Source organism: Centropristis striata, chromosome 24 (genome assembly GCF_030273125.1).
Source record: "Centropristis striata isolate RG_2023a ecotype Rhode Island chromosome 24, C.striata_1.0, whole genome shotgun sequence".
NCBI lineage: Eukaryota > Metazoa > Chordata > Actinopteri > Perciformes > Serranidae > Centropristis > Centropristis striata.
Genome location: NC_081540.1, coordinates 4,772,628 through 4,787,597, shown reverse-complemented (window position 1 = coordinate 4,787,597; position 14,970 = coordinate 4,772,628). Strand labels below are relative to the sequence as shown.

General features: G+C 38.1%; 1 protein-coding gene across 1 annotated transcript in view; it reads right to left on the bottom strand.

Moving 5' to 3' along the window:
• Window positions 1–14,373, bottom strand: part of LOC131962800 (gamma-aminobutyric acid receptor subunit gamma-3-like) — a 108,578-nt gene extending 94,205 nt beyond the window's left edge. Inside the window, exons 1-2 of the mRNA XM_059327881.1 lie at window positions 14,239–14,373; window positions 13,712–13,866 (exon numbers count right to left, since the gene is read on the bottom strand). Of these exons, the coding sequence (XP_059183864.1) occupies window positions 13,712–13,866; window positions 14,239–14,291 (208 nt within the window). The 5' untranslated portion in view covers window positions 14,292–14,373. The remainder of the gene's footprint in view (window positions 1–13,711; window positions 13,867–14,238) is intronic.
• Between the last annotated feature and the right edge of the window lie 597 nt (window positions 14,374–14,970).

Below are 14,970 nucleotides of genomic sequence, written 5' to 3'. Positions count from 1 at the left end.
GATCCTGTAAAAAACATCATATTCTGCTCCTCAGTGAGTAGATTTTCCTGATAATACTCTCCTGTTTTTAGCATTTTTAGCACAAAATATATGTTGAGACAAAAACAAAAGTTTGAACATAAAACATACTGTCTTTGTGCAGTTTTCAATGTAATATACGTCACGAAGGATAAACACATTTTTGTTTAATTTATGTTATATGAATGCAGGTTTTCACTTATATTTACAATTTCAAAAATCTATAATTATTTTTGTTTGGTGGCACCAGATATAGATCTATATATATTGATTCATCTTTGAATGATACAATGTATGCATATGGCCGTCTTTAATACATGCTTTTATTTTGACAATCTCAAAATCATTTGCACTTAAATGCAATGTGGCACTTTATAGTGAACAGAAGGTCTGTTTTTATTGTTTGCATTAAAAAAAGAGTGGATTATTATCATTTTTGATATCTGGAAGAGCTCAGAAATAAAATGGTAAAATCAACATTAAGTTGTTTTTTGTGAGCTGGTTGTGTTAAAGGGTCTGAAGTTATCGTCTCGATATCAAATCTTACCGTTGCAGACTGCAAATATCATATAATTCTCCAATGAATCAATCTATTATAGTGACGTGATGAAACCTGTGATTTAACCTCTAGTGGCACCTACGTTTTTGAAGTTTTATCATCTGAAGCCACCTCTTTTTTCCTTGTTTGTTACCTTTATTTGACGATAAATAGTGACTTCACATAAAAGTTAATAGTAAAAGATCTGACAACTTCCTCCACCGTCTTCCATGCTCTCCCATTCACTCTCAGTGAAGCTTCTCCTCGGAGTAAAATCACAGCATCTGAGCCCAAAACAAACACTCTCTTTTATTCCTGGCGATGGGATAAAGAAAAGAATCCAAACCCAGTCTGAAGTTTCTAAGTAAAGAATGGTAACATCTGATTTCCACCGGTTTTACGCTTTAATAAAACAATGGATACGTCTAAATCTTTCATCAAACAAGGCAGAGATGTCGAGCTGCTGACGTGGAATGTTGGAGGATATGAGTAGAATAGAGACCAAATGTTGCTGAACTCATCCTCCTCCTCATCGCGTGCCGAGCCCCGACTGATTCACTCTGACATGACTTCTGAATCAGATCTATGAGGTTTTAATATAGGATGCAAAGTGGGTCAAAGTTTCAGTCGGGCTCCAAAAAAAGCCTCAAATCTAAACCTCAAATACCGACGATGGCGAAGTAGCGAGAGACAGTAATTTACAGTAATTAGAGGTTAAAGAGAGAGGAGGGCCGGGTCGCCAAGGAGCGCAGGGACAAAAGACGGAGACAGGAAACAGCTGCAAGCTTTGTTTTCTATTTCTGACACACACCTGGCTTTTATCTCAATCAAAGTCCTGCTCTCACACACACACACACACACACACTCATCATCTGTGTGTATAAGTGTTTTAGGAAACCATTAAACCTTATAAATAAAAAGCAAATGAATAAATATAGACAGATGAAAGTACAGTACGACTACAAAGACGAGCTGCTTGTTGGTTACAGTTGCACACTTTCTCTCCCTCCCACTGACTTAATTACACCAGCCAGACATATTCCAGGAGGCGATAATGGCGGATATGATTGCAGCGGCCTGGTCAGTCAGTCAGTGGAGATCAACAGCTTGTTACTTATGGACAATTACAGCTTTCAGTCACACGAGCTGCAGCTGGATTAGAGTATTGAGGAGCTGTCAGGTCGGCTGTATTTGCATGCAGGCTGACAGTGAAGCGTGCACCTGATCACAGCCTGTTTAGGATTAACTTAGTGAAAGAATGTGCAGTTTAGATCTGATAAGGTCCAGTTAATTTACCCGGGTATGTTTCTAAGAAGTCGAGGGATTTCAAACAAGGCCACTTTCTTAAAGTGGTAATAGCTTCATCAGATGTTTGTCTCCACATCCTGAGCAGCTAAGCAGTAATTTCTCTCGAGATCAGCACTGCGACTTCATCTTCCTTGCACTTCCTCTGTCCATGGGGCTAATTCGCTCGTCTTTTCAGCCATAGTGTCTATTGCTGCTCACAATGTCTTCGCCAGCTCTTCTTTTGTTTAGAGCAAAACAAACAGCTGCTGCTGTTAAACGCACCATTTGCTGTGTAACAATGTGCTTTTTTCCTCCTGCAAAGAACCAAGAAGTGGCAATATATCTACAAGGATTCTCAGTCATCAAGCTAATAGGAGAACTATAAGAAGTAGCAGCAGCAAAGATGCTGCATGCAGGTGCACAACACAAAGGTGAGTGTGGTTTGGCTGCTCGACATGGTCAGCAGATGGAGCAGCAGCAGTGGCTCTGAACTCTGAGCGCTCCACTCATTACTTAGTTAAATCTGAACATGATGCACACATTTTTAATCAAGTCAGACTTGCACATTCAAGGTATGTTATCTTAGATGTCCCTCACAAATAAAGGACAATAAATATGTAATTATTAACTGCAGATTTTGCCAGACAATCAGACAGTTTTTTTCAGACAAGAAACTGTCGCTGCAAGGAAATATGCAGAATTTTTCTTCATGCCATAATGAGAGTCTTTCTGACTTTTCTTGATTTTGTCATTTATCTTTGATATGATGTTCATGCTGTAAGTGGGTAAAGCTACCTAGGCTGCTATTAGCTCAAGGGACTATTAGAAAGTGGAGCCATGCATCACTGAAGTGTCAAACATTTTCTAGGATCGACAAACTGCTAATCTGGCTACTCTAAGAGGTGCCAATTTGCTATAACATAAATAAGTAAAAAGAAACAATTGGCTACAGATGTATCTTAAAGCAGAACTTTGAAGCAGAACCAAATCCATTGATATAATCTAATATTAAAGATCAAAACCAATAACATGTTGCTCCATCTCTTAAGACCTCAGTCCACCTTTAAAAAACGTATTTCTCAGCCTCTGTAGCAGATAAAGCCATGAAATAAAAAACATTTGAAAACTAAAACCCTTGGCTTTAACTGCAGAGCATTGCCCTTGGCCTAAAATGTTTCAAGATTTTCTTTTAAATCAAGAAACAACTTCATAAAAAAAAGGAAGAATAATCCAATTTCTCGGCCTCTGTAACAGATAGAAACATGAAATAAAAACCATCTAACTGTCATAGACGTCTGTGAGCACATACGTCTGTCAGATTTGTAATATAAAATAATATAATTAAAAAATATCATTGTTTGTTAACAGAGCCTGAGAGTCTATTGTCTATTGGCATAAAATGGTCCTAAAATGACATTATGGTCAATGACGTGATCAAACCCAGTGTCAGTTGGTGTAACCAGTAACTTGTTTTCCGTAAAAATCTGATTACATAAAGGGGAAAAAAATGTGAACTAAAATGAGGGGAAAAAAATACAATCCATGTGTACATCGCAACAGTATTTTACATAATTTGTCAAAACTTTAGAAAAAAATTGCTTTTTTTAGAATATGTTCTGCTCAATATTGATGAAATGTGTAAATGTAGAAATACTCCAAAAAAATGCCATTTGATGTTTTTTTTTAAATGAAGTTATTATATGTATAAGTCCAGTTAAATACACTGTGGGTGGATAAAGTATTTAATATTTATCATTATTTTGTGGTTACACCATTTGACTTCTTGCCAAACCCTTATTTGTCACTGACCCATTAACAATACTATCTTTTATTGTGATGTTGTTTTATTGTGTTTCTAGGGAAATATATCATCTTTACATCTACACATTTATCAAAAAATTTGTTATGGTGACAGGCCTACTGGGCACTGAAGATTTTAGCAAATGTTACTAAATACAGCATTTGTAGGGGAATATTTTCAGCAGCGGATGAATATACATTAGGCCCTCTTGAGAGTATTTTTTCCAGCAGCAGAAGAGTAAATGTGAGATTGAGCCTAAATAAACTACAGTGTGTTTATGTTAATGTGTCCTGATGCATTTTAAATAGTTTATGGTCAACAAGAGATGTGTGGGCTCAAGACTTTAACCTTCCTAAATGTGTTTTTTAATTAAATTTGGACCGGCGTGCTTCAGAGTGAGACCTTAATCGAACTCCTTGGATCATCTCTGCCTCCCCAACCCGACATGAGCGAGGCTGCAGAGCCTCACACACACACACACACACACACACACACACACACACACACACACACACACAGCTCCAACCTGCTCTGTCCTGCGGTCCCTGGTGAACACACACGCCAACACTGACACGCTGGCGAACGCTCCAGCGCACATGCACGTCCTTGCACAGTACACGAGGATCACACACAGCGCACGCAGTGATCACGCTCTGAACCCAAAAGGAAAGTGACACAATAGGGACACAAAAGCATCTCATCTTCATCCAAGGCGAACTGCTTCTTATCGGGTAAGGTGAGGCTCAACACTTGCTCTGCTCGGGGGAAATGTGGGACGCTTTTTCACAAGTGGACCAGTCACCCACTTTATATGAAGATTAGGCTCAGTGCTGACTGCACAAGACTGGAAGAGACAGGGGGAAAACAAACACGGGAACTAAGATAATAACCCTGTTATGTTCTATCTCCGATTCCTACTTTTATTTTCTGTAGGTTTTGCTTCGCTGATGTGCAACTGAAATGCACTTTTGGCAGTTTTTAAGATTCCTCAGTGATATAAATCACAAAAATCAGACATTTTCCAAGGCAGATAACCTGGTTAATTTATGCTAATGTAACATTTAAAAAGATACATTTAGCTCTGAGTCTTAAGGGGCTTTCACACCTCAGCTGTCTGGTCCTCTTGTGCATTTTGTCTGATAGTCTCGAACTCAAACGGACCAAAGAACTGAACTCTAGTCCGCTAAAAAAATGGGGGTGTCGGCCTCCAGAGTTCAGTTCTCTGCAGGTGAGAACTCAGTCCGAACCAAAAGGAAGCAAACTGACCGAAACACAAACCATTCTTGGTTGAATTTGGGCTAAAATGTGAGAATCAACAGCAGGCAAAGTTAAACTTACCTTAAACGTGCATTCTGTCTAACGGCCAGAAGGGGGCGACTCTCCTGGCTGCAAAAGAAGTCAGATTGTATTACACGTTTGTGAGAAAATGACCTGACTTCTCACTAGATTTTTCACTTCAAACTTGTTTTCCCTTCATGCACCACTGAGCAGCTTTCATAGGAATGAATGTGCCCAATCTCTTACACAGTATCCAGTTCTCTTTATACATCCATGACCCGGGTAACCTCCCCTGCTCCAACTTCTCATCCAATTATGGTCACTGCTGGATCCCAAACCACACACGGTGACGGCTAAAATGCCAAATTTAAGGCTTCAAAAGAGCAAACTAAACACAAACGTCACAGTGGCTACTTCTTTCACACAAAGGTAAAATAAAAAATAGCAAGTTTAAGCTGCTAAATATGACTCTGAACTATTACTTGGCCTTCCACAGTGACTTCCTGGAATATACCACAATTTGCTATTTCTACAAAAGGCAAGCTGCTTCTGTTTTGATGCTATGATAAGCTAAAAAAAAATAGAATTTTACCACAAACTTCTAATGTTCCAGCCATCCCGGCTGTATTTTAGCTTAAAGAGGTTGTTTTTACCAAAGAAGTGAGCTTCACTGTGACATACAAACACAACTCTAATATTGAATTAATGGCCAATTAATGCAGAGATCCTGAATCTGCTTAAAACCACAGGTTCCTGGTTCCACAGCCAGCAGCAGATAAACAAGCAGAACTACAGGGGGAAAGCTGCTCGCGTTTAAAAAGAGAGGCACACAGAAAAAGGACTGTTTGATACTCTGTGGTATGTGTGTGTGTGTGTGTGTGTGTGTGTGTGTGTGTGTGTGTGAGAGAGAGAGAGAGAGAGAGAGAGAGAGAGGATGACTTTGATTTAGACAAAATCCAGGTGTATCTCGGAAATGAGCCACACTGTTCTGACTTCAGTAGCTGGCTGTCTATGTGAGACTACGTGTTTGTGTGTGTGTGTGTGTGTGTGTGTGTGTGTTACACAGAGATTCATTGCAGCAGTTCTCGACTGAACCCACTCTTTTCTTACAATGACTTAAATGTCCCAGATCTGTCTTTGACTCAGCGTCATCTCCGAGTGTGTGTATCTCTCCGAGTGTGTGTGTGTGTGTGTGTGTGTGTGTGTGTGTGTGTGTGTTTTGCCCGTGTGTTTCCACTGCCTCACATTATCCCACTAAGACATTAACATTTCATGGACGACACCGAGGTTTGTCAACTGAATCTCATCAAAATTTCATCCTTAATTATGGAAGCAGAGCTGGAGGAGAATCCCCTTCTACGAGCCGACAGAGGTGAGAAAAAATCAATTCCCAGCAGCAGGTTATTGCCTGTGAAAGCTGGGTGCTTGGTCATTTTAAATAACCTAAGAACACAAACAAACACTCTTAATGATCTGGAGATAAGTGTTCCCGCCAGAGTCTTTCCACAGACTCTTTTGAAACTTTATCTCAAGCGTATCTCGACTAAAACTCCCAACTGAAGCCATTACCAGCTGAAGGCTGCCAGGCTTGAAGGTGGCGCCTGCGACTCTTTTCACACCTGCCTTGTTTCATTTGCTTGAATCAAACCCTGCTCCGTTCCAAACAAACTCTGGAAAATCAAACAGTAGGCCTGTCACGGTAACCACATATTATTGGATGATATTTAGCCCCAGAAATAATTGCAATAATCGCTTTTACTGTCATTTTAAGACACTTTAATGCCATTAAAATAAGGATAATAGCATAATAATGCAAGTACACCCTGTTTAAAAAGCAATGTAGTTATAATTAAGGGGCAAACTCTAAAAAATCAAGAGGACAGAAGCAGCGTGACTAGAAATGACACCAAAACATGTCTCAAAATATTATTTTTTGGTTCAGTTGGCCAAAAAAATGTAGACTCTAGAGATGAATAGGGTAATTTTTAAAACTTTTATCTATATCACCATGAAACTTCCCCAGTTTGCTATTTACATTAAGACAATATTTTTTTGCATTACATGTTTTCTGAATTTTTATGTTTAAATATGCAAATGAGGCATTAACTCAAAAAATATGCACTAATTTGCATACTATTTGCAGGACATAAATCTGAACGTTGGATAAAGCAAATTTCAAAGACGAGATAAGAAGCTTTTTACAGAAGGAAATCTCTTTTCATCATTTAAGAGAAATAGACAGAAAATACTGTCAAAAGCCATCAAAAAACATCCATTTCAGTCATGTTTTAGGAAAAAAAATGCTGTATGAATCAGGGTCTGAATGATTGAATAATTATGAATAAAACTGGTTAGTTTGGTGTCTGTAAGTGGGGCTGAAGTTGAGATTTATGAAAAAACTCATTTTGAGAAAACGGGCGAAGTAGCATTTCTGGGTTAAAGACATCAAAATCATAAAAGAGTATTCTAATTTTGTGCTTATGCTTTGAGTCATAAATAAATCCCTTTTGCATAAACGTTGCTGTTAAGACTCGGCCTTAGTCCCCAAATTAATTAAGAGAGCCCCAGAGGTCTCTGAACTCAGGCCAGCAGAGGCAGAAGACACACCATCCTCCAACATCAAAATTATACAATAAAATGATTTTAAATATGTAAAGTTGCCACTAAGCAGCTAAGTAAGAGCTTTATATTAGGCTGTATTCTCTCCAAAATAGCATATATTTACTTTGTCCAAATTGTAGGGGAAATGCTGACTTTACTGAAAAAATGTTCCTCTTGCATGCTGCAAAATATTGAAGAATTATGCATGGTGCCATAAATGTTCTTCTTCATGATATCCCGTTCTAATGTGATGAACTGTGATGCTGGTTTACCTTTTGCAGGCCTGCTATTGGCTGGTGTAGGGCAGTCAGAACTTCATGCAAATCTTCAGACACACCGCTCTGCAGCCATGCACAGTTACACACAAATACCTCAGTCAGAAGCCATGCAGAACTTGAATGCATTATAGAGCAAACAGCATGAATCCCATCATCATCTCTTCTATGTGCTATAAATGTAAGAAAAAGTACTAATACTACATTGCAGAATTACTCCACTACAAGTAAAAGTCCTCAACCCAGTACTCGTTCTGCAGAATGACCCACTCAGATTGTTTTACATACTTAAAATATATTATTAGATTATTTGTATTAATACATTTATGTAAGCAGCATTTTAATTTACCATGTTTATCTGTTTTTTTTAAACATTTAAGTACAGTACTTGAGTAAATGCACTTCATATCATTATATATCAGTGGCATGAGTTGGTCTTAAAATTACAAAAATGTAACTACTTAATATACTGTTATATACTGATTATGTTAAATCTCCACCTGAAAAGTAACTGTCAGCTAAATGTAGTGGAGTAAAAAGTACAATATTTGCCTCTAAATGTTGTGGAGTAGAAGTATAAAGTTACATGAAATATAAATACTCAAGTAAAGTACAAATAACTGAAAATTGTACAGTACTTGAGTAAATGTACTTAGTTACATTCCACCACTGAAAATATGACACAAAATTCTCCAAAAAGTACAGTAAAGTCCTAGTTTGACAGTCAAATATGTACTCACCGGCCACAGAAATGCAAAATTTTAGTAATTAGGCGCTTTTGCAGCTGGTGTCCTGCAGAGACAGTTATCTGTTTAACCTTTGACCCTCAGGTGTGTTTACCCGACTGAAAAACACAAACAGTTTGCAGGTGTGCAGGTGTCAAAAAGATGCACAGCAGCTTGAACACGTCGAAAAATATTCTAAAAACAGTATCGCCTCCGGTAAAACATGCTAATATGGCGCTAATTTACAGTAACAGTAATGAGTGTGTGTGTGTGTGCGGCCAGGTGTAGCTAATCAAAACAAATGATCATCACTTACTTCACGGAGCTGCAGCATTTTACTGCAAAGCAGTGAACTTCTATTCTCGCCGCTTTTAAAACACTTTACTTTTCCTTTGCACCTCGCGGAAATCATATCTAATAAACTTTTGTTGTTCTAATTAATCCAAAAACAACAAACTGTAAGCGAAGAATCCACCTGCTGTCTCGCCAGCTCCTGGATACGCCCCCTCCACCAAAAGCCACGCCCCCTTCGATAACTTCCGGTTCAATGTATTTATTTTAATCCAAATATTAATTATTTCTGAATGAATCCAGGTAGTTTATGTCCCTAAACCAACTAAAACTGTTTTTGCCGAAACATAAAAATGTATCTTGGTGAATTACTGTTTTTTATTAATCTATTTTCTTTTTTTAAAATACATTTTCAGGCAGACGTCTTCTTCAGGTATGGTACCCTTCAGGTCCAGTAACTAAGTACATTTACTCACGTACTCCTGGCTACTTAGGTACAATTTGAAATTTACAATATTTCCAATGCATTTATGTTATCAGCATTATAGGGCTCATTTTAACTACTTAATATACGATTTATGCTGTAAAATGTCTAATCATTTTAAATTTATCTTGTTTTTTATGTTAAATCTCGACCTAAAAAGTAACAAAAGCTGTCAGCTTAATGTAGGGGAGTAAAAAGTACAATAATTGCTTCTGAAATGTAATGGAGTAAAAAGTAGAAAGTTACATATACCTCAAAAGTACTTGAGTAAATGCACTAAGTTGCATTCAAACTTGTACTTAACTTGAGTATTTCCATTATATACTACTTTATACTATTTATTTGAAACTTACTGTATATTTATTGATTCATTTTTACATTATATGTTTATATGATATGATGCAGTACTATTAGTATATCTCAAAGTATCTCCACATTGAGAAAGTACAATTTTAATATGCATGTTATCTATTCGCGCTCAAAAACTGAATAATATAATATTACATAATAGTATAACAATTTGAAAGAAGCCATTCTGCATAATTAGTACTTTTGACTTTTAGGCTTTTACTAAATAAAAAGGATCTAAGTACTTCCTTCATCAGGATTTAGGTGATAAAGAGATGAACAAAAAGCCAAAACGAGCTGCAGGAAAACAAAACAACAACTACGGCATGTAAAAAAGTTAAGTGTTTGCTCCAAAAAATGTAGAGTAGAGCGATTCCCAGAAGATTTCTTCACCTCAGATCAACTATTCCTCTGATTTTGTCAGCACATTGCTGATTGTAAATGCAAAAATCCAAACGCAAGAGGGAAATAAATACAGCGGAAAGGAGCGTTAACAAAGCAGCAGTAAATTGGAATATAACAAAAATAAACCGCAACATGATGTAAAAAGCTGCTGAACACTGCAGCTACAAAGCAGCTGAAGGTATGTCAAGGCTGGTCAACTTCTAGAGCTGCACTCAAGAGCGTGCATGTCTGCTTTTATTCTTCCTGTCAGATAAACAAGTGCCTCAGTATCGGGCTTCTAATCGGTGCATTTACCAAATACTGCACATACAAACACGATAAATAATGTGCAGGACTTTGATAATGAGCGGAGAACATTCCCGGTTAGTGTAGCCCACCAGTGAGACCACTCCAGGGATCAAACCAGGAACCATTTGATTTGCAGCTCTGCAGAGAACAGACCCCTGCGAGAAGCTTTGGAGTTATGATTGCACTTCAAGCATTGCAGGAATAATGTGGTGCAATCAGAGGGTGATTTGTACTCCACCCTCCACCTCTCACACACAGACCTTCTCTAATGTACAGTACATCCACCCTACAGTCTGCTCTGTATCTTTCTCTATGTGCTCTCATTTTCCTTTATGTGTGAAATGGGTATCAGACATTATCTCATCTTTCTCTGATGTTCTATAAAACTCTCTGAGACGTCTCAAGTCCTCATGAAAATGCATTTTACACATAATTTATGGGTTTATTTCTCTCGAGAAGACTCGTAGAGGAACACCTACAGTAGAAGCAACAGTTGAGCATCTCTTTTGGTTTCCCTAACAGGAAATGACAGAGTTCATTACATCGTTTTATTGCATTATTTATTAGTTATGAGGCTGCCAATTTTTCTGCAGTCGAGTAGTTTTACTTTAAATTAAATTAGCTTGCAATACTTTTACTTAACTCACATTCTAAATGCAGAATTGACTATTAATAGAGCTTTTGCTTTTTACACTTTAAGGTTACTTTTAAGTAAAAAATACTTCTACTTCTACTACTTGGCTTTTAAAAATATGTTAGTTTACTCATTTACTGTCAAATTTTGAATAAAAAATCCTCGTTATAACTTTAAAGGCTCTACTAATTTCGGATCCACCACATTATAGGTGAAACAGATCACTCAAAGTTCAAGACATGTGGTGACAGGAACGTTCTTGGATCTTCTGGACTTTGGATCAGTCATATCATCAAACTATGCATGCAAAAAGTGAGATCTTTGTGCTGCATAAATACTGTCAAAGAATCAAAACAGTCAATCCACAGCCCATATTCAGAAACTGAGAAACTGTGCCTTTTAACAAGCCATCAAGACTGATTTAAAGTGATTTAAAGACTGAGTAAATATACAAAAGACCTGAAAATATCGACCAATCAGAACATACTTGGAATTTCAGGAGAGTTTCTTAAAGAAACAGGCGCTAAAACAAGACATTTCAGACAGAGAGAATGAGAAAAAATAGTAGAAGCCCAAACCTGAAAACGAGTCCAACTTGACTCTCATCTAGAAAATATAAACACTCAAGTTTTACTTACTCTCTTAGAGAAATGAATCACTCACTGGTGTCAGATTCTTAAATTTGAGGATTTCCGTTGACATTTATGACAGTAAAGCAGATATCTTCATTCAGGGCTGTTATACTGTTGGTTATGACAAGCCATCTGAAGATGGACTCTTAAAAATGTCTATATTTTCTGACCTTTTATCAATGAAACACCCAACGGCTGCAGCCTGGAGTCATAAGTATGAACTCATTCTGTGCAGCCAAACATTGTTCAAACATACAGAACTTTATTCCAAAATGTACCAAAATTATATCCGCCGGCTTTTAAAGCAAATGTGCATAAAATGATGCATGCATGCATAAAGATTATCTCCATTTGATGGAATAGTGCAGCCATAAACAACAACAACAGCAACAACGACAGAGTGTTGGATGGAAATCTATCAGGCAAAGCTTCAGTGGAGATCTGGAGCAGGTTATCAGAGCCACAGAGCGGATAAAATAGGTGCAACCTTTTTGGTCTGAGGTCTCCCACAGCCACGTCACAAAACAAACAAAGCCTTCATCAGTTCACAAGCTCTGTTCCAAATGTACCACAGAGCTCACTACGGCCAAACAACAGACCGGAAGTCACCTTGAAGAGGGTAGTTGTTGTATTTTATAACCCAATATTAATTGGCAATGCAAATAATGTATCAAATGGATTTAATGTTGGATTATAATTAATTATAAAGTATATTTTCACGACCTCATAATGAACATAATGGCTTTTTCTTCCCTTAATAACAACAAGAAACTTGGGATTGGAAAGAAAATGTGCTTCACTTGCATTATTTTTGCTTTTCTGAATGATGTATTTGGATTTAGGTACATCGCAACATTCACTTTAGACAGAAGTTTTAGCCAAGTATTTCAACCACTTATTTTCAGCTAGGCTTAATTTTTTAAATCAATTGGGTTACTATAATTAACTATTTTAACAGTACCAATTTCTTTTAACTATTTAATTGAACTGCTGTCCAATGAGGCTTTTAGGTTACTAATTCACCTGTTTATCTCTTACTTTAAACTAATAATTTGAACTGTTTCATCAGTATTTGTAGCAAATTATTGCAGCAATTTATAATTCGGGCAATTTTTTAAGTTACTATTTCAATACATTTCCTTTAGCTGATTTATTTAACTATTTTCCAATTAGGCTACTTGTGCCTCACTATTTCACCTGTTTATCCATTACATTGAACTAATTATTTGAACTCTTTCATGTGTTTATCTCACTATTTCAGCAGCTTATCCATCAGCTTACTTTCCTCAGTACTTGCAGCAAAATATTGCAAAAATGTATCAATTTGGCTACTTTTAACTCGCCATTTAAAGTGTTTATCTGTCACTTTTTGCTTATTAATTGAACTGTTTATCTATTGTGCTACTTTTAAGTATTTCAACTGTTATAGCTATTTAACTGAACTATTTTTCAATTTGGCTACTTTTAGCTCAATATTTCAGCTGTTTATCCATTACTTTTAGTTAATTATTTGAACTGTTTCATGTAAATATTTCAACAATCTATCAAGTTGGCTACATTTATCTAGCTATTTCAATAATTTTAAGCAATTTAATTTAACTATTTTTCAATTATGGTTACTTTTGGCGAACTATTCCACCTGTTAATGAATTACTTTAAGCTAATTATTTGAACTTTTTTCGTCAGTAGGCCCACTTCTAGCTATTTCAACCACTTCTGCAAAACTATTGCCTATTTAAACTGTTCATCACTCACTTAAAGCTTTTATAATTTTAACTTTAATTGTAGCTATGTATAGACACCTTTAGCTACCTTCCTTCCTTAGGTGTAAACTAGTTTCCGTGCACTCTTACACAGCTGTAAGGTGTCATGTTCAGGTGTCATCATTTCTATCTCCCCCATTAGGAACCAGGTCCTCAGGTTGGATATCTCAGCTCCAACACATCAGAGACTTTAAAGCCCCCTTGCAGCAGAACAGCGTCACTGGTTTCAGCACCACGGACAGCTCCACTTCCAGCCAATAACAATCAGCACCGTGGACAGCGCCACTGACCCCGAACTCCACCAAGTTTTTCAGCCTTTGAACCGCTTTGAACTCAGCCTTACCTCCAATATCCGGCCGCAGCGTCTTGTCGTATTCCTTGAGCAAATTGTTCAGTATATTTGTGGCATCCTCCTGGTGCGACCTGGGGACCAGCATCTGATTGACGGTGGTATCGTTGGGATCCTCGTCGTCGTCGCCATAATCCAGTAGATCAGAACTGAGAAGGTGGGGGTGAAAAACAAGAGGTGGGGTTAGTTAATTATGCTCCCTTGGCTCCCCAACATTGTCATAAAAACAACTTTGTCGCAGCAGCAGTGATGCATGCTGCTTCTATGTGAATGCATTGAGTTTAAATTGATTGCCAGACCCCCCCAGACTCCCCCAGACTCGGGATTTTGGGCACAGCAGTGGTTGTCTGCGTGAGTGTGTGTTTGTGTGGGGAAAGCCCTTAAAAAACGCATGCATTATGTGCCAGACTCATTCACATATAATGCGTAATTGCCATTTTACCCCTCACAGTCAACTTTTGAAGCTTCAAACACCCCTCAGCTGTTGATCATGCAAATAAAAAGGTGCAAACCCGACTCACCGAGCACCTTGAACGAGAAGTATGAAGAGGATGACCACAAACTTGATTGTCATTTTCCCATGCGCGGATCACCTCCTCCGATCACAGAAACTGGTGGATGGAGATCCCGGTGTTGTGCTGCTGCCGCTGCTGCGATAAAGTGCCAGTACAGTACAGTAGGTGTGTGACCATCAATCCGTGCTCTGAACTTCCTCATCCGCCCACACACTTTCTCCTGTGTGTCATCTGCGACCACACAGCGGTCTCCCCCCAACCCCGATCCTCCGAGCTCCACGCAGGGGTTCCTCCGGGACGCACCCGACGATCAATCAATGTGATCAGTCCAGCGGAGGGGAGTCGAATAGACGGGATCCAGCAGCGCCCTCCTCCCTCTCTAACGCCTGTGTGGGCAACAGAGGTTGGGTGACGCTGTCTGCTGCTGCTGCTGCTGCTGGTGCTGCTGCTGGTGAACCTTAGGAGATGAGCATCATGCATGACTCATACAGCCTGTACACGCTACATACAGTACCTGGAACACACATTATTATCCAAATCAAGACATTTTTTCAGGCTGCGTCATGACCAGTATTTATTTCATTCTGCACAGTGAAATGTCTGCATCAGTGAGGGTATTTGTTTTAATTAGAGAAACAATTCGGGGTTAAATAGTGCTAAAACAGCAGGTATATTATTAGCTTTTTATTCTAGAAACTCCAGTGTTTTTAATTTCCTGAATACCACAATGCCGCACCA